The following is a 19,789-nucleotide window of genomic DNA, read 5'->3' as shown; positions in this document are numbered from 1 at the left end:
ATAAAATAAAACCAAAAACCCAAACCCAACCAATTCTGGACTTCTACGAGTTGGCCGATGTGACCCCGTGCCACCTCCCAGCGTGCTGGCTGTGACCCAGCGATGTGATACTCCAATAAGCTGGAGAAGATGGCTGTCTCCACTTTTATTTTATTTTATTTTATTTTATTTTATTTTATTTTATTTTATTTTATTTTTTGAGCTCACAAGGCAGCCCAGCACTGCCCAGTAGAGACCAAATGGCATGGGAGAAGACGATGTGCCTCACACCCACCTTCTCCACCTGCCTGCCCCAATGCCAAGGTGGCTGCTGGGTCCCTGGGGGGATCCAGCCCATGGCCCCATCCATGGGGAATACCCCAACAGTAGAGTTACCATAGTTTTTCTCTTCTTCGAAACATCATTGGGATTGAAAAATGAATCTCTTGCTTGCATGTTTTGCATAAATACGTGGTAAGTTATCAATTGATGTTCAAATAGCTTAATTGAGTTTGAGGGGGGGAAAGGTCATTTAATTGGTCTATTGAAATGTTAACAGAAACAGATATGGCATGGAATAGACTTTAATGGCTGCAGTGTGGCACTGATGTCTGCATTCACTTGCAAAATTGTTAATTAGGGCACTTTGGTAGTTCATTTGCTTTTGCACTGATGTGCTTAGTCCAACGAGAGAAATCGGTTTTGTGTATGGTATTTACATGGGGTAGCAGAGACTTCACATACACTCTCAGTAATAAGGAAAATAAATTGTAAATGAGACTTGTTTTATGAATTGGGCTAGTGCCTTCATTAGCACGCGTCCTGTTACACAAGTCATCTTCAAGTAGGTGGTATATTTTCATATGTGATTAAGCTTGATACTTAAATATACTTGGCTTCACTTTTTAAATCTTGGTAGTAGTGGACTTGAGAAATGCTACAATATGATTTTTAAGTTATGCATACAAATCGTTTTAAACTATATTAAAACAAAAGAGGGAGTTCTTATGCAAAATAAGGTGTTAGATAAATGGCCACTGAGCCCCTGAAGAAGGTGCTGGGTCCTTAAATGTATACCAAAAGAATACATTAAGTCGCAATTCCTGGCCCACGGTCATCAGTGACAGTGAAATTAAAAAAGCAGTTCTTAGTGTATGAAATCCGTCATGCCCCTCTTATGGAACATGAACCTTTAAGGTGTGGGTATTTTGTATGTGGGGATGGAGAAACGGCACTGACTGTCCACCAGCATTTTTTGTGGCTTGTAATTGCAGGGATTAATGCTGGCGCTGTTTCGTAATAGCATTGCTGGGTGCAAAGCTGAATATTTGAATGGGCTGCGAGAAGGCTGCATGGTGTATGGTGTAGAATAATGCACTGTGCTCCAGATACTCTGCGTAAACAGAGGCAGTAGGAAAAAACGAGGGAAAAACCACTAGCTGTGAATCCTCGCTTTTGCAGCAGGGATTCTGTCGTCCTCCTGCAAGCGGAGCAGAGCAGGAAAGATGATGATATTTTGGGACAAATCAGATGCTGATCTTAACGGCGCCTAAATTAGAAAGATTTTTTTTTTTTGCTGTCCATTACAAATCTTGCATCACCCCAGTAATGTAACGTGTGGTTGCGTCTGATGGGCAGCGCTGTCCGGGGCTCTGTAAGGGCACCACGGGGATTTTGCACGGCGCTTGCAACGGAGCGTTTCTTTTAAACTTCAGGCGTTCCTGTAGCGAGAGCTGACGCGGGCTTCGTTCGCTCGCCTGTGTTTGTGCAAGTACTTGTGTGAAGATCACAAATCTGCAGCTATCTAGTTGTGCAAGTTTAATCAGCGGCCCAGGCCGCGGCTTTGTGACTGTATGCAAATGTATTTACATAGCAATGGGCCTTGGGGTCTTTAAAGGAGGCAGCAAAGTTGAAGACTGAGGCCAACAAATAAATGAAAGTTTCTCTAAATCCATTGGATAATAGAGGCAGTGTTAAGGCTAACCACAGTGTTGAACTAAACAGAGGGATTACTCCTGGGTTTTGCATCAGTTGTTTTCTGCCGGGTGGCCTCACTTGTCAAAAAAAAAAAAAAAAAAAAAAGTTTAACGGGGGAACATTCACATGGCACTTTGAGAAAAGAAGTATGCTTAATTCCATCAAAGCTCAGAAATCAGTCATTAATTTATTCTAACCTCCAATGGTTGGTCATTTGTGAAACATCTGGCCTTTAAGTCGTAGGAACCTAAACATAAGTACAATGCGAGCTCTTCTGAAGATGTAAGTTGGCTCTGGGGGGGTGCTGCGGTCGCAGGCGTACGTGAGTACGTGTGCATGTATATGCGCGTATTACATAAGTTTCAACTGCCACTTAATTTCAGAGAACTTTGGAACATATTAAAATGAATCCTTCAGTTAATTTACTCTTGAAATTAGATTATTGTTCATTTGCATCTTGGAAAAGTTCTGCCATTAAAAAGAGTCTCTGTCTTCATGGTGAGTTAACAGTTAGATATTTAGCAATCTTGCAGCTTGCTAGTCAGAAGTAGTTTCTAATGAAGTTGAAATTTGAGATAGAAAATGTATAAAAGCTTTCAGGAAAGACATACCCTATTTTCCATATGGCTAAGTAATTGTTATGATATTTGTTTTAAAGCTGGACTTAGACACTCCTGACTGCCCTCTAATTTGATATGGCTGGTCCAGGCGTTTCCTACTGACAAAACTTTCCTAGCGGAATGCAGTGAAGGAGATAAATAATTTTGCAGCTATAAGCACACTGCAAAGTATAGAAAATAACTCGGTCGTCCCTACCGTAGTGCGTATAACAGTCTCCAGCTTGTTTGGAACTAAGCGTTTAAAAGCAGATTGGAAATAACGGGGCAGCCTTGAAGCTGGCAAAAGGCTGCATTTTGTTGATCTTAAAATAATGGCTGCTGCTTAATTCTGAGGGCTGGGCTTTGCGTCGGGCTGGGGAGGGCACATGGGTCTTCATACACAGCTTGAACACTGCAACCCCCCCGCTCCCCGCCTTGATGAAATCCTCTGTATTTCGTAAGGGCGTAGAATGAATTTAGAAATTTAATGTGACAGAGAAATGCAGATCTGTCAATCCGCGCTGTCAGAGTAAAGCAGGTATTTCAGCAGTTTCTGTCCCGAGGAACTTCCCTGCTTGTGCTTGTGTTGCTTTTAAAGCCCAGCGCCCTCCCTTTGGCCTGGCCGTTTGTTTTTTTGGTGAGGAGAGGCTTGCTGCAGCTCTAATACTATTTTGACAGACGTAAGGATGCTATCCAAGCACATAACAACGAAAAACAATTTTGCAGGTTTTGTATAAAGTGGATCTTTCTCTTAATATTTGTTTATCCTTTCTTTATCACTGAGTAAATAAATCTTTAATCCGCACTCCATTGTAAAATTTACTGTATCAGTCCCTAGACCATTGCAGCTCCTTTCAAACCAGGTTTTATTCTGCCATACAGAAAGGATATATGCAATTATTGCAGCTTGACACCGATTATACTAAAAAAATACAATGAGTGAGTTAGGGGTGACTTAATATATTTTGAATTTTTATTATTTACTTGCCGCTTCTACGCTGTGGCCAGCATTTTGCAACGTCTGCGAGTGTGCAGGCACTCCCATATTGTATTTTGTGTGTGCGTGCATATATACAATACGCTCAAATGCCCTACGTAAAAATCAGAACGTGGAGCCACGTGTGGAAGTCATGTTTCCACTTTGTTGGAGCCGTCATTTCAGAAGCACTGATGTCCAAAGCACTGTTAGGATAGTCGAGATGAGAGAAAAAAATCTCTTTAAACAGCTTGTGAAATGTAATGTTTGAAATGGGGCTTTGCGAACGTGCAGATTATGGCTTGCGTAGTGACTCTTTCCCGCTTCCTGGGAAATGAGCTGTTGACATTCTTTTGGGTCATCATCCGAGATAGGAGGGCAACCACAAGGATTTAGCAGATAAATTCATCCAAAAAGACCTTTATCCATTTCATTGCAACTTGGAAACATTCATGTCGAATAGCAGCATTAATGTAGCCCTTTTAGCCCTTCAAAGTGAGCCTTGTGTTAAAAAATAAAAAAATAAAAAAAAAATCAAATGACCAGAGTAATAACTTCTTTAGGTCTTCTAAGAGGTAATTCATTATTTACATAATTCTGGAGCATAAACCAGTCTTTCCTTCAAGATTCTCTGAAATAGCTTAGGCAGTGACAGAGTCTCTTTTGAATTCTAATCGACTGGATCTGTCTCAAATTCGTGTCTAGTTTATTGTAAACAGTGGAATTTAAATTAATTTCTTCTTATCTTGTCTTTTGAAGGAAACTAGCAACATGTTTAAAAGGTTTTATTTTTAAATACAGCTCGGAGTTTATTTTCTTTGGGATGTTTTTGTTCTTTTTTTTTTAACTTTGTAACGCAGGTGTCCAGCAGGATGGGTTTTGACAGCCAGACGACGCTTATGCATTAGGATAGGTTATTATTAAATAAATAGGAGGGGGAAAAAAAAAAACTTTTTGACTTGAACTCGAATGATACTATATAGGCTGAATGTGCAGGAAAGGTTCCCACAATGCACTGTGAAAACCTAGGCTAACAAACACCCTGCTGCGTTGAAAACCCCCAAAAAAGACAAAAGCACAATGAAATAGAAAGCTTACCACCGGTAGCTTTCAAAACGACAAACTAGGCAAACTATACATCTCCACCACTCCAATTTTGTCAGAATGCTAATGAGCTTGCTCTGATCTTTACTCGGCTTCCCGTGTTTTCTACATCTTCAAGGACCACATGGCGCTAGCAAAATAAAGACAACTAAATGAGAATTTCGAATGCTTTTTGTGTTAGGACCTGGTGCCTTTCAGTTGACGCACTCGTTGAATATTCTCAACTTAAAAGCGTACAACAGGGGGCTGGGTATGAACTTTTTAGCAGGGGGAAATTTGTACAAAAGTAAATTAGTGTGATGAGGAAAATATGAGAAAAATTTCTGATTAATTTCCACTCTATAATATCAATGACACCTCCAGCCCCTCTCATACTCTTCTAACAAGAGATGCTGATAAAAGATGAATGATTCTGTGTTGTTCGCAGTGAATGTTTAGTGGTTTTTTAATAGCAGCATTCGACATAAAAGGCACCAGGAAGTACTCTGCATTAGCAGTTGAGATCACTAGTTAATAGGATGATGTCTTTTAGCTTTTGTCACAAGATTATTAGAAAGGATGGGTTTCTGTTCTCATCCTGGCATACTTTGGAGTGCTTGTTGAGTGCAAGTGCTAAAATACAGGTTTCTCTGTATTGTTTCGCATGCAAAGTAAAAGCCTTTTTAATGCAATACCTTTTACTTTTTTTTTCCTTTTTTTTACCAGGTGATTTTGTCATTGATCTCTTATCTGCCCCCTTTAGCAGTATTAATCACTTGGAGTGTTCTGCTTCTCAATGGGCACTAGCTGATGTGGACGGGTTTAGATTCACTATCAAAAATAAATCCCTCATATGCCCTGTGCCTTCACAAACTTGATTATCAAGCCGTATTTACCAGTCTGCATTATTCTTTCTTGAATGCTTCTTAGTCAAGTCCTTCAGTCCGTAATACAAATTTGTGCTTGGGGAGGGAGGGCTAAGGTAGGAGGAGGTGTCATATTCTCCTAAGCAAGTTTTGTCTTTTAAATAAAATTGAAGTCTCAAAAGTAAATGCACATTTGTAGTGAGCAGTGTTAGTGGTTGGGGAGAAAAATTACGAAATGTTCAGTTTTGTGTGAGAGAGAGGCTCCGTTTAAAAGCTGTTTTTGTGGCTGCCCTGGCAATCAGCAGGAAAGGATACGTTTGTGCATTAGCCTTTGTGAGTGCCTTTGGTGTGTTTGTTTACTTCTGTATTCAAAATATGCTTCCTTCCACTAACTGTTCTTCTTATTCAAACTCACCGTGCAGACGGGCCAGCCCTGCCTTCTCCTCTCCTTAGGAGGAACGTAGCTGTGGCTCTTCGCTTGGGGGCTCGCAAGCAGAATGTGTGAAGGTCTTTGTGCATATACATAAGGAGAACCTTGTAGCTAGACAGAGAAAAAAACAGTCTTTTCGTATTTTCTTATCTTCCCTAAATCAGAAAGAGCAAATTAATTATGCTGTAGTTATCATAGCAGTTTGCCAGATTTGTGTTCCATATACGTCACTGTTTGGCTTAGCTCAGCATAAATAATCTCAGGTGAACCGAGAACAGGCCAAATCATGCCAAGGTGAAGAGCTGTCCAACCATGTCATGGAAGGCAAGGATGCACACACACAACTGCAAATGGTAAAAGGTATAACAGTGGCAGTTCTGGGAAGATGGACAATTAAAAAATATTGCTGAAAAACAATATTTTTACCTTTTTGCTTTTAGCATAAAAAGTGAGCAAAAGCATGAGAAAGTATTTCAAAAAATTCTGAACATGTGAATGACATGTACATGACACTGGTTTGGGTTGCTGCCGGTGCCAGTTTGTGAGCGTTTCCTATTATAAACATCTAGCAATTAGGAGACCAGAAGGATACTACTAACAGCAAATTGTGTGGGACAGGAGGAAGGTTTTGACATTTAAAAACAAGAAGTCAAACAGTGATTTTTACTGTAACCTGATAACATTTCACAAAACTATGGATCAGTAGATGCTGCTTTTTTGAAACTGAGCAATATTATCAAGTGCTTCTTGAGGTGCTTCTCTCTCATGGGTTTAGGAATGTTGACTTGCTCAGAGGGTTAAGATCATGTGAGTTTTGGCAACCACCAAAACTGTCTGGGTGAATGAAGTGTGACTACGTTACCGTCTGGGTCTGGTTTACAATACGGTAACCGGGCTTACATGTTGCATGTAAGTGTAACTTGGCTGACTTAATCACACTGAAGCCCACAGAGCTCTGTAGAAATGCCTACTAAAATTGTAGACAAGCTGCACAAAGCCATTCGTTAAAACTCGTTATTGCAAATGAATTGGCAAGCTAGTAAACTGGTTTACTGAAATGAGTCGTAAGAGTCCAGATCTGTCCCTTTCATACATTAATTTCTGCACAAGTACTGTTTTTGTAGTCACCAGAGTTTTGAACAGTTGAGAACTACTTGAGTTCTTGAGGCTTGTCAGCCTTTCTCCTGTTTCTCATCTGTCATGCTGGCTCCACAGAGTCTCTTACTGGTAAACTCATTCCCCTCTGGTCTCTAACTCCCCTTGTTAGCGGTTCTTGTGAGGCAATCTTGGCTTGCTTTTGGTAAAGGAAGATCAGCCGGCCACGCCTTTCCAAATGTCCAGCATTTCTACAGCTGAAGAGCTCCTATTGAACAAATACACCATGCCAACCCCCGGAGTACACGGTTCTGACTCTCTAATTCACATGTCTTCAGTCTAAATGTGTACATTTGTAGGCAGACGTTACCAGGAGGAGACTTTTTGAAGACCAGAAGCAGGCAGCATGCATGTTCAGCCTTCCCAGAACAAGTGCATTAAATTGTTAAAGAAGCTCAACAGCTAAAGTAGCAATACTTATTTTTTCTTAAAGTAACACAGAATTGCCATTGGCTGCCTAAGGACTGAAAGATAAGTAGGCCTCCTCTCCATGCACTTCGCTGGCTATAGACTCATCATTGTCTTAAAAGAACCTGTCAACAAAGTGCTTGAAGCCAGTTTGGAGAAGTGAATCCTAACCCAGTGTTGTCCGCGTAGCAGGAGGCCACTCTGGGAGAGCCCTAGGCACTATGAATAGACTTGCAAGCCTTCCAAAAGTCTTGCAAGACCCAACAGACACTTGCTTCTTTTAACCGATTTCCATCTTTCTTTGTGGTATTGCATTATAAATTGTCTTTCATGTGGTAGGCACAGTCTTTGGCTTCCTGCCTGGGAGTTAGCTTTCTCTGCAATCAGTGCCTGATTGTAAAGAGAAAGGCACTTTGGGTAGCCCGGGACTCCCTGCCCGAGATGCCATTGCAGTCTATAGAAAGCCTTGTTGTTTTTTCTCGATTTCTCCTTCATACCACCAAAAACACTTTTGCTGTCAGCACTAGAAACTGGGGGGCCCCAGGACACCTGAACCTAACTGAACTTGCCCAGTTAGCCCTGGGAAGCTTTTGATGACAGAAGCACAAGCCTGTCAACTACCAGTAAGAGTAGGCATCTTCATTAACACCAATACCAGGTGACATTCAATGCCGACCATCATCTCACTTCAGGCAGTTGTCTGTGTTAAATTCAGCCCCGTCCATTGAAGAAATCATTTCTCACTGTCCACCATCCCTTCCCAGCCCCAGGAGAAGATGTTCTGAAGGAAAGAAGACAACATTTGGTAAAAACGAGATAATATGCCCCCTACCAGAGCACAACCCAATGACTTTAAGGTTTACTTTCCCCTCACTTCAGCATCTTAGTCAGCCTTTGCTTGCCATATAAGCAAGCAAGTGGGGCATGAACTGGCCTAAGGAGCAGTCAGGAGCAGTAGATAAATTACTGTCACTTGTAAGAAAACATCTGATTTTCAACCTGCAAGCAACACAGTTGACCTCCCAGATGCTCTCCTGCTCTTGGTGAATTTCCAAGCATGAACTATTGTTTTTTCTGCAGCTTCAGAGACTCAAGTGTATCAGTTAAAGGCACATGTTTCCTGTGCTACTAGCAAAGGTACGGTGCATGCATTCTCCAAGCCCATGCGTCTTCTGAAATTGTGCTACATGGGAAAATTTGGGTACTAGCAATTCTAGCGGGTGATCAAGGACATGTGCTGGTTCTAGCAGTGCCAGCCCTGCTCAGTGCTAGGAGACTCCTGCAGATCCTATCCTAAAGGTGGGATATTTATTATTTTCTAGGGGTCACTGTGGTGACTTGTAGTGTAAAACAGCAGAGCACTTACTCAAAGAAAATCATCACTCTTTCAGGCAGTTTGTCTTTCATAAAAGCTTCAGTCCTGTGATAATTCCAGGTTGCCAAGACTGCAGCCCACAGATGTTTGTCTTCCTGTGAGCCGGTCCTGTTCCAGGTAGAATAAATCCTAAGACACTCTGAGATGTGGTCAGAGCCCTGAAGTTCTGTTTACACAGCTCTCCAAATTTTAAATAGGCTGTCTGGTTTATGATGTTTCAGAAACCAAAGAAATTACAAGTTTCCTGCTTGATGTTAAGCTAATTTCATATGTTCTTGTGATAAAGGAATTCGCTTGGCTGCGACTCCATTTTGTTAGAGTTACAGTACTTTTGGGGGGCTGAAATAGTCAAACAGTGCCCCGCAATGCAACTCTGCGTGGCAGATTCTTGGCAGTCGTTACCTACCTTTATGAGACTTTATTGTGTGGACATCAATGTCTCCTACAGAACCGCTCTCAGACACTGAGTTATTGGCCATGAATTTGCCTTTCTAATGTTCTTTAAGCATTTTCCCATCAGTTCAGGCTAGGAAAATTGTGCTAGGGCTTCATCTGATAGCTAGCTCTTCTGCAGTGTCATCTAAACAAGAATCCCATCCTGTTTATCTGTTGTTGGCTGTTCTGAGTCATTTTCAGTGATTTTTAATAGTTAAGGAGGTCCTTGTTCAGTGAAAGGAAAAAGTGTTCTGGAAGAAAGCTGGCTATGGTAATTCTGGAAGGGGAGCATGAAGTTCAAGCTGAAGTTGCCCATGTATTCATGCTGAGTGGCACACTGCAGTTTCTCTTTTGACACTTGGACCATTGTAGAGTTGTTTTAAGCCAAACTCTGAGATTTTCAGCCAAAGTCTTTGGTTGTCCTCTGAAAGTGAGGATACTGTTTTTTGAAAGTTTAGTTTAGTTTAGTTGCTCTCTATTCCTACCCTCATGGGACCAGCTTCAATAAGGGCAACTGAGGTTCCAGGTGGGACTCAGTCTGGCCAGCTCTGGGTGTCGGGAAGTTAACTGCGTAGCCCTGGGGCAAAACGGATCCCCCCCAGAGTGAGAATCCTTCCAGTCATCCAAAATAACGACTTTGTGAGAAATTCCTTCCTGCAGGTGAGCAACGGAGCTGAAAGGACTGGCTGAGGTACAGAAGAGTATTAGATACCTCAAGTTAGGTCTGATGAATCCCATCTTGCCTGTCCAACGTAGGCTTTTGTGGATGGCTCACCCCTACTGCTAGACTCATTACTGCAAATTCCCTTGATAGTGCTTCCCTTCCAGTAATGCATGTTGATACCGTTTTGTAATAAGCAAGTGAATTCATAGCAATCGAAGTTGCTAAGACTTTCAGGAGTAACTCCTGTGCAGGCGCTTGTATTGTGAGATATTTTTCAGAAAATTGCTCTTTTTTAGGATGCCTCAGTTTCACCTAGAAACTGATGGGCCCCAGATCACTAGCTGTTAAAAAGCTCCATTGTAACTTGAGTTGGATGCCTTTTGAGGTAGACCTGGTGTCTTACTCTTTGTGAAGACTGACTATTGTGAATGTAGGCCTTTCTACTACGTATTTGTTAAATTTGGTAACTTGCCTTAAAAATTATAGCTCATTTGGGCATTAAACGTTCACACTGAGCGAGATCAGAAGACTATTAAAAGCAGTGGAAAGTCTGCTATTGATTTCAAAGGGTTCGAGACCTTCGATTAAGGTTTTGCGATGTGAGGTTGGTCGGCTAAGACATACAGTGTTGTTTCTCTTCCTTTCCCATGTTTCCTTTTCATAAAGTTGTAATTGCTACAGTGGCCCAATGGTCTCCACCAGAATACTCTCTCTTGGAGGGACAGGGACAGGTTGAACCCAAGCAGGCGAAAGAAATTCTGCATATGGTAACCTGACCCCAGGGAACATTTCATTTAACCTCTAAAAAATTAAAGGTTAGCTTATGTCCTGAAGCAGGAGGATCCAATTCCTACCTCTTGGGTTTTTTGTTTGTTTGTTTTAGTATTTACTGTTATCGCTTGGCCTTCCCATACATCCATTCCACCTGGTTGTAATTCTTGCTGAGCTCTTGGTTTCAACGTTGCCTTGCGGCAAGGAGTTCTCCTGGTAAACGATGAGGCTTTGGGGGAAGATACTTCTTTTTCTCGGTTTTAAACACGCCACCTTCCATGCCGTTGAATTTCCCCTGGTCCTTATGAGGCAAGATGAGACACCTCCTAGAACTACTCTTTATTTGGCATTCACGTTCTCCTGCAGGTGGACAACCTAGTCGCTCCCAATCCAGAAACCCCTAAAAACTCGTTGCCTTGATTGGATGCCTGCAACTTCTTTCAGCGGGCAAATAAACGCGGCGGTGTACGTTTTCAGAAGACTTTCCAGTGAAATCAGTGGAATTTGCTGGCATTTGTCCGGCTATTGGTGGCCAGCTAGCTTCTGTCAAATAGCAAATAGCACCGTCCTCCGGAAGAGGGGCAGAGTGAAGTTGGCCCGTTTTTGCCATTATTCGCCCCGCTCCAGTTCGCATGCACTGGCATTCTCCCGCTGGCCTCTTCACCCAAGTGTGTTGAGTGAAGAAAGCTTCTTCTATTCTATTTTAAAACTGTGGGTAAACAGCAGCAAATGGGTGAAGAATGGGCTCAGCCTTAAGTAGGTTGTTTTTCATGTCGGTCTGGGGAGGTAAATGGGAGACGTGGAGTTTTCTGTGTTTCACCCTGACACTGTGGCACACGGTATACGCAGTGCAAATAAAATTTAAAAACAACTGCTGCCTAAGAGGGTGCACAAAGTGGTCGCTGTGAACCTGTTATTTCTTGCCAGACTGAAAGGGCTGGGTTTGGATGCTGATAGAAAGCCTTTATTATTTATCTTCTTTAGGGTGTAAGTCATTTTTGTACAACAGCTAAATACATTTCCATGTAAGGATTTTTTTTTAAATATTAATCTATTGGCTTATCTTGACAGATTTATGACAGTATAAAGTGTAGAGAAGTTACTGTGTTCATCCATTTACACTGCAAACTAATCTTGTCCCTGCACGTTGCTGCTTTTTCTTCCTTTTAAGTGGTATTCACAGTGTTTTGTAGCACTTTGTTTTCTTAGCAATGTACAGTTTTACTATGTTAATCCATATTTGGTTTATCTAATGACTAGCTGCCCAGAGAGCTTAAAGATAATGGATCTAATGGCACATATATGTACTGATAGCTGGCTGATCATAGGAGGTGGGTTTGGAAGTATTTTTAGCATGAAAGAAAAATAAAAAAGGCTCTTTCAAATTGATTCAGAACAGCCATTTGTCAAAATACTCCTTATTTAAATATTTAACAAATAATTAGCTTACAGTTTAAACAAAAATCCATTTGTAAATCCTGTAGAACGTGAAGGGAAAGATATTTTAAAAAGACTGCCTGGAAGCCGCACAGCATTAAACAAGCGAGTCTCCTGTATTGTTCTCAAAAACGGGTGACATATAAACAGGCTTGTAATTCTTGAGCGTTGAAGATGAAAATTGGCTCAAGTCATTATTGAATAACCGGCATAAAGATAATATTTGAATATGTGTGATTAACCACAGGAGAAAAGAATGGGTTTTTTTTTTGGCTGTCATTAAAAGTCTGGCATGTTGGGACTAAATCACCAAACTTTCCGCTGCAGGAGACACTATAGCGCAGTAGCAAAAGGCAGCGGTCAGGCGGCGTTAGGTGCGGCGGAGGGGGGGACGCGGTGTCTGGGCTGTGCCCGGCTCGGGATTGGGACCGTTCCTAATCAGCGAGGAGGGTTCTGGCCGATGCCGAGTGAGGGGGAGGACAGAGCCCGCGTCCTTCGGCACTCGAGCCGCACAATGACTTTCGAAAGTGGCCCAGAGACTTGATGTGAGAGAATTCCCCTGGATTCCTGGAGAAGGGATAAAACACGACCGGGTCCCTTTAAAAAAAAAAAAAAGAAAGAAAAAGAAAAGAAAAGAAAGAAAGAAAGAGAAAAAGAAAAGAAATTAGAGAAACCTTGCCAGAAATTCTTATCGGCGAACATCTAATAATGAAGTATGGCATTAAAAGGCTGTATTGTCTTTTTCCATAAAGACGGGTGTACTCACTGTTTCATCTTAGTTTCTGGTTTTGCATTTTTCAAATCTCTTACTCTGCATTCGGCATGCATATGATGTTTGCAGCTCTGGCCAGCCTTATTTGAAGACTGTTTTCAGAAGTCATTACTGAACCCTACGATAAAAAGGTATAGCCATAAATATGTGTTCAAGAGAATAAATATGTGCTGCTAGATAGTTAACCAGGTGAGGTTAAACAAGATGAGATGAATTCTGGGCTTTTTAGAAAACTGACAGTCTTCATTTTAAGCTACAATGTAAAGTGCTTTATCCTGAGATTAGGTATTGTGGCAGAAGCTAAAACTGCCTTTTTCCCCTAACCGTGCCAGAATACAACCTCCTTTTCTTTTTGCGCTAACAAGACTGCTTTACCACCACAGCCCACTCTAAGTAATTAAATCAATCCTTTGTACTTACCGTATTCTCCTCTAGTGACGGTACTAGATCTGATTATATGCTTCATGCATATTCAAAGTACGGCACTGACAGCTCTTTAATGAGCTCTTACTTAATCAGTACGAACAATGTTCATCTTGTTCTTTTTTTCCTCGTACATTAGAGCTAGGAACAGTTGGGGAAAAAATGAAACATCCAGCATTCATTTGAAAAATATATTGTACTTTGAAAAGTGTCTAAGCTGGGGAAGTTGCATTCTGCCCTTTAAAAGTCTGATGGACAAATTGGATTACTAGTATTGGATTAAATAACAAATGGTTAGAGGAGAAATGAGAAAAGCTCGCTGTGATCACAGGCTTTAATATTTTTTGTTACTTATAAAGCTGAAGGGGTCTTTAACCAGTTATTAAAGTCAGGATTAATTTGTAATGGTCCAACTTACTAGCTTTAAAAGGGTTTTGTTGTTGTTGTTGTTGTTGTTTTATCTAAAACAATAGTGTAATGCATGTATTCCGGAAAAAAATTTAAGTTTAAGATCTGTGGGCTATTTATAGATTTTCATCATCTTGTACTGGCTCAGATAAGGGGTTTGCATGCATGGTATCGATTTGTTCTCAAACATGTTTTTCACTTCATTTAAATAATCTGTATAGTATTTTTTTTTCAGAGAACAACACAGATATTTTCCCAATTTTCATTTTCAAACATTTGTAGCAAGTAAATTAAGTACTTGTTTTACACTTGGAAAATGGAAACATAAACAACTACAACAGCAAAACGGCTTTCCTGAGTGAAAATGTGAAATTGAGTTGAAGAAAAGCTAGTTTTGTATTTTTATTTAGAAGTTGTCAATGTGAGTTTAGCTTGCAGTCTTGCTGCTGTAATAACACTCAGCTTTTCTTTGTTGAAAGTGTTTTGCATGCATCCTTTCACCAAAGGAAAAAAATGAAGTAAATTAGCTAATAGCACTGTGTTCTTTGAAAAGTGCTATTTAAAAATTATATATATGGCAGTTCATCTTCTTTTTGCTTGCATGAGAAGAATCTGTTTCGGCTATATGCACAAGAATTTAAAAGCTCATGGTCAACAAATAAAATATCACAATCTACCGCTATTAATATTGCACACATGTGTCATTTCACTGATCAAAAAGGCCTTCACCAGGGTACAATTGGCCTTTTTCCAAATTGCAAGCTTTTTCTCAGCTTTTTCTTTTTACTCTTTCTTCTTTTGTTGCTGCCCAGGGATTTGTGCCTATCGCAGCCGATATCACATGACCAGTGTCAGGGCATCACATGGTCCAAAGTGAATACAAAAACAGCTACCCGAAAAGATTAAAAATTCTGTAAAACAATAAAGACTTTGTTAACTCACTATAAAACAACCTATCCTATGTATATTCCATATGCTTCAGTGTCAGCATAAAAATATTAGAATATGCACCTGTTCAGTTTGGAATAGGCAAGCTTTACCTAGACCTTTGTTCGGTATATGTTGCAACCAACTTTATTTTACTCGGAGGAGGAATGCATTAATAGAAAGTAGTATCTTGAGTTTGTGCTCTTCACGTCATAAAATTAAAGTTCAGCTCCTCAGCTGGTACCAATGAGCACAGCTCCTCTGAAACGGTTCTGCGTCCCATCACCGTGCATTTTTGAAGGCTTACAAAATCAAACGCAGTCAAAGCTCACATTTATAATGACATCTTCTATCCAGAGATCCCAGACCCCCTCACCAACAAGAAATTTAGTGTCATAAATTGATTAAAATGTTAGTCTAGCCACGTATGTCTAGCTGCGAGGACTTTTTTTTCACCTGCGCTGTGGCAATCTCATGCATCACAGGATAAACTGGTATTTTGCATGGATAAAAAAGCAATCTTTCCCATCTCTCCCTCCCCCCCAAAAAAGAAAAACTTGGGACCTTGGAAGGACAGGTTGCTCGCCTCGGTGATACCGAGCCTCATCTGCTTCTCGAAGCGGACCCCTTTAGCTGGACCAGTACAGCCATTCCCTCGATCTGTAATTTAACAGCAAACTCTACCCATAGTCTCAATCCTCTTTGGGGGAGCGCTGAGCTGCTGGATGGTGTTGTGGATGCTGCGTGAGCGTGGCGTGACGCCTTCCGGCACCGAAGCGGGACTGGGGGAGAGGGTGGCCCCGGGGCCCGTTGCCCCGGGGGCGCTCCCGCGGGAGCGGGGCTGGCCTGCAAAGCGGCTGCCGGGCCGCTCCACGGATCGCGTGCCCTAAGAGCGCCCCTCCAGGACAGCTGCATAGACCCGGAGCATCTCAGGGGGATAACGGGATTTGAAGGGGTGTCTCCCGTGAAAAATAAGAGCATGCCACATGGCTCGCGGGAAAAACGAGAGTGGCCCAAACGGCCTAACTTCTTCTCTGCGCCTGGGTCCGCCAGCCCTGCCCCAGCTGCCTCGCTCCTCTGGAGCGCCTTTTCCTCCCCTTGCCTGGATGCATCAAGCCCCTGGGCCGCAGGGGGGAAAAGCAAACCACGAAGGCCGTTGCCCTTCCTGTGCGTGCGGCAGGTCGGAGCCTGGTGAGGAGGGGCTCTCCGGGATCGCGCGCTGCCGCCGGCTGCCCGTGAATGCGTGCGTGGCAGGCACCTGCGCGCGGGCGTTTCAAACGCAAGTGTCCAGAAGCTGGGAACTTAGCGCAAAGCAACGTCTTTTTTTGGTATCTTTCCAGCTTCGGATGTTGGAAACTGCTTCTCTGCCACTTGTGATCCTGTGATTTCAGTTAATAATGTAGCTTCCCTGAGCGTACGGCACTTTGCATCGGAGATTTCCAAACACTTTACAAACATCAAAGAATTAACTTTTAGCACCCTTGCAAGATAGGTACAGATAATTATCTCCGTATTACACGCAAGATGCTTAAATACAGAGCACTGCCCACGGTCTCCCAGTGAATCAGTGTCAAAGCTGGGAGAAGTGCTCGGGCCTCTTGGCTCATGCTCTTCTGCCACTCTTCCAGGTTTCTTCCCAGATTCATTTTAACCCTATGTGAGGTCTGTAATTCCCGGAAGACCATACGATCTTTGCTCCTTGGCTCAACCCGAGCGGTGGGAAAGGCAGGTTGCTCGGAGCAGAGTAGCAGCCTCCCCGGAAGACTTCGGCGAGCTCCCGGCTGGTGCCCCAGCTTGGCAGGGCGCAGGCTGGCGCGGCACCCTGCGCGTGGGAAGGAGGGTCGGCAGCCCCCCACGGGCTCCTGGCCCTTTCCCCCCGCGGCCCAGGGGTGCCGGGACAGTACCGCGGAGCCTCCAGCATCGCGGGGGGCTGCAAGAGTCCTCCCGGCAGAGCCTCCTGCCCGGAGGACGGCGGGGGGCGAGCGCTGGCCAAGGCACTGTGGGTGCCAGCAGCAGTGGGCTGCAGGACATAGGATATTTTTTTCATATAATATTTTTACCGGTTGAGAATCTGCCTTGTACTGCTCAATGATATGAGAGACTGATACTCCAAAAACCAAACTGAAACGTGTTGTTCAGCTTGGGAAATGTCATGTAAGTAATGAAGCATGTTCTGTTGCAGGGCGAAACACGGAGGAGGAAGAAGCTATGATGCAGGAGTGGTTCATGCTGGTTAATAAGAAAAATGCCTTAATAAGACGAATGAACCAGCTTTCTCTCCTGTAAGTATGATGGATACGTGTATTTACAAAAGGCTGACCTACTGGGATATCCGCTGCCCAGAATATAAATGCAAAACCTCTCTTGTCCCCATTAGACTTCAAAACGGTCCCTCAGAGATGAGCAGTGTGGAGGATTTGCTGAGCACATCGAGTCACTTGTTTCTCTCGTATTTCAGACTTGAAAATGGAAAGTGTGCAATGACACAAGATTAGCCAGAGCTGTGAAAAAAATATGAAATATGAAGTGCAGTTATATTTTCACAGGCCAAACAGCGGAATAAAATTACATAGCAGCAATATGCAGATAGCTCTGAATTGTGCTCCTGATGCACCATGCGAACACAATTCAGAGAGAAACCCAAATTTAAGCCAGCAGCTGCTTTAGAGAAACACGAAATCTCATCGCTAGTTTAGCAGCAACAGGTTGATGGAAGGGCATTAGCAAAGCGGCCGCGGCGTGATGCTCTCACGGGCCCGGCAAAGCGAGGCAGGTACAGCAAGGGCAAGGAAACTTTTCCTCCCCGGCGTGGGGCGCGCCGGCGAGGACGGGCGCAGAGCCTGCTTGCTTGCCGAGCGGCGGCTGGCGCGCTGCCGGCAGCGCTGCTTTACTAGTTTCTCCCAGTTTAGTGATTATTTTTCTTTTAGTATGCCACCTAGCGTAGACGTCTGCATACTTCCCTTCTCCCGCAGAGGCAAGAATGCACCTTCATGAATTTCCTGCCGTGTCTGAACTTGATCGAAGACTCTGCCTCCAAATATTAAGCTTTCTAATCCCGTGTCTTATTTTCGTTATTCGTTAGGTCAGAACGTATACCAGATAATAGTGCCAGTGTTATATTATCTCAGTGACTAGTCAGATGCTGGAATTTGCTCATTAGATACGGGGGAACATTTTATGCTTGGGACATTGCACAGCAGCTGCTCCGAGGCTGCGTATTGAATTATTGCGTCCTGCCGTAGAGTTAAACCGCCAGAATTAAAGCCGACATTATAGAAACCGAAAAGGCCCTATTACGGAATATGCCACCCGAGCCCGGTTTTAAGTTTGTGTATCATTTGTTTGGAGTAGCTTAAAGTTAAAGAGAAAAGTCGGTTATGAGTCCTAAAATCAATGCAAGTTAAAGGTTCTTTTAAGTGTTTAATGATTTAGTAATTAACATATTGATGAACTTTTGCCACTTGCCTAGGGAAAAGGAACATGACCTAGAAAGGCGCTACGAACTGCTGAACCGGGAGTTGAGAGCAATGCTTGCTATCGAAGGTAAGAGCGATGCTTGGTACCGAGGGGACGGAAATACTGGCTACCAGAGGTAACCCCCCGAAATTACTTAGCGGGGAGGCTGCTCGGGCGCCTCGCTGAGAGCTAATGCAGGTATTTGCATAACGCCACGCGAGAGCATGCAACAAGTGCACTGGGTCCTCACTCCCACGCTTCAGTTTTGCTCAAAAAAGACAAGGCAAAAAAAAAAAAAAAGGAAAGTCTAAGATAGGATGGAGAAATACAGTCTCATTAGAATCAACTTCAAAAAAAGTGATGCGGAAGTAAAGAGTATTTGTCCAGGGCTTATTCTTTGCGCTGCAGTAATGCGGTCGTGGCTTTCCTGCAGCATCACGCTGCTTTTGGTATCGCAGAAAGGGGAAGGGGTGACCCGCATAAGGGAGGCTCCTTCCTTTCGCATTTTGGATATGTTTTACAACCCTGTCTCACTGGGGGAGGGAAAAAAAAAAATCTCATCGGTCTTTGTGGTAAAACTTTGTGTGTGCCAAGTAAATATTTCATCACAAGCAACATCGGGATTAGTGCAATCCTTTGCACATATTTTCTCCATTCTCTGCAACTCTCCAGACTTTAGTCACCTTACCTGAATGAAAACTCCTGGGAAGATTGGCACCCGGGATAAATGAAACAATTGCATACTTTCCATGGGGCTTTCAAATGAATTGTATAATAATCCTGGGGATGATTCATAATAAAAAATAAACATCCAGATAGCTTAAACTACTGCTTGCATTATTTTCTTATTTAAATATCTTAAGTGTTTTATAATGCTGCACTGCTTATACCTCTCAGTCACAAATGCTGTCTTATAGTTCAAAGATGTTTGCTTAAAAGTTAATCCTTTGGGCTCTGTAAAATGGACCTTTTGTCTAATCAATGCAAATTGATTTTGCTATTCTGTATTGACCTCTTAACCCTTTGACTGTCCATGGTAATTTCTTTCTTCACCTGATAAGGTACCTGATCCATAATAAATCAATTCTAATTAGTTTGGAGACTTCACTGGGAGCATAAGTTTGCAGAAAAAAAAAAGAAAAGCAGCAGGTTTCAGGTAGCTTTTTCATATCTATCCATCTGTGGCTCTATTTTTGCATAAGACTACGTTCACCATAATCTTGGATAAACTTGAGTCATAAATATATACATTACATTCTGCAGGAGGCAAGGCATTAATTGGGAATCATATTAATGAAATATTTAAAACAGAAAATATTCTGAAACCAAAGAAGAGTCAGAGATACTGGATTTAAATCCTAAATTTAAATGCTTAATTGCCTCTTACATGTTTTACTGTCTTGGAACGTCATAGCAGCACCCTTTGAACGTCGAGCAGAATATGTCATTCGCACATTCATTTGAATAAAAATCTGTCCTTTTTTTTTTCTTTTTTATAAGTTCAGAGAGAGATACCAAAACCCAGAAAGGTCTTTTTTCCTTCTTCTTCTTTTTTTTTTTTTTGGTGCTACTAGCGATACAGTATACAGGAGTTGAGGGAGAAAACATAGGTGCTGGAGAAATTTGGTTTCATTTTTTATTTATACAG

The 19,789-nt window shown here is 42.4% G+C and overlaps 1 protein-coding gene across 9 annotated transcripts in view; it reads left to right on the top strand.

Annotated features, from left to right (window-relative positions):
* The window catches only part of EHBP1 (EH domain binding protein 1), a 223,166-nt gene that overhangs the window by 197,109 nt on the left and 6,268 nt on the right, over positions 1 to 19,789 (top strand). For all 9 annotated transcript variants that reach the window (XM_067292807.1, XM_067292809.1, XM_067292803.1 and 6 more), the window contains 2 exons: positions 16,868 to 16,967; positions 18,155 to 18,228. In XM_067292807.1, coding sequence (XP_067148908.1) covers positions 16,868 to 16,967; positions 18,155 to 18,228 — 174 coding nt within the window. The remainder of the gene's footprint in view (positions 1 to 16,867; positions 16,968 to 18,154; positions 18,229 to 19,789) is intronic.

The sequence above is a fragment of the Apteryx mantelli genome, chromosome 3, assembly GCF_036417845.1.
Source record: "Apteryx mantelli isolate bAptMan1 chromosome 3, bAptMan1.hap1, whole genome shotgun sequence".
In the NCBI taxonomy this organism is placed as follows: domain Eukaryota; kingdom Metazoa; phylum Chordata; class Aves; order Apterygiformes; family Apterygidae; genus Apteryx; species Apteryx mantelli.
Note: the sequence above shows the minus strand (reverse complement) of the source record. Positions and strands in the feature narration are given on the sequence as shown.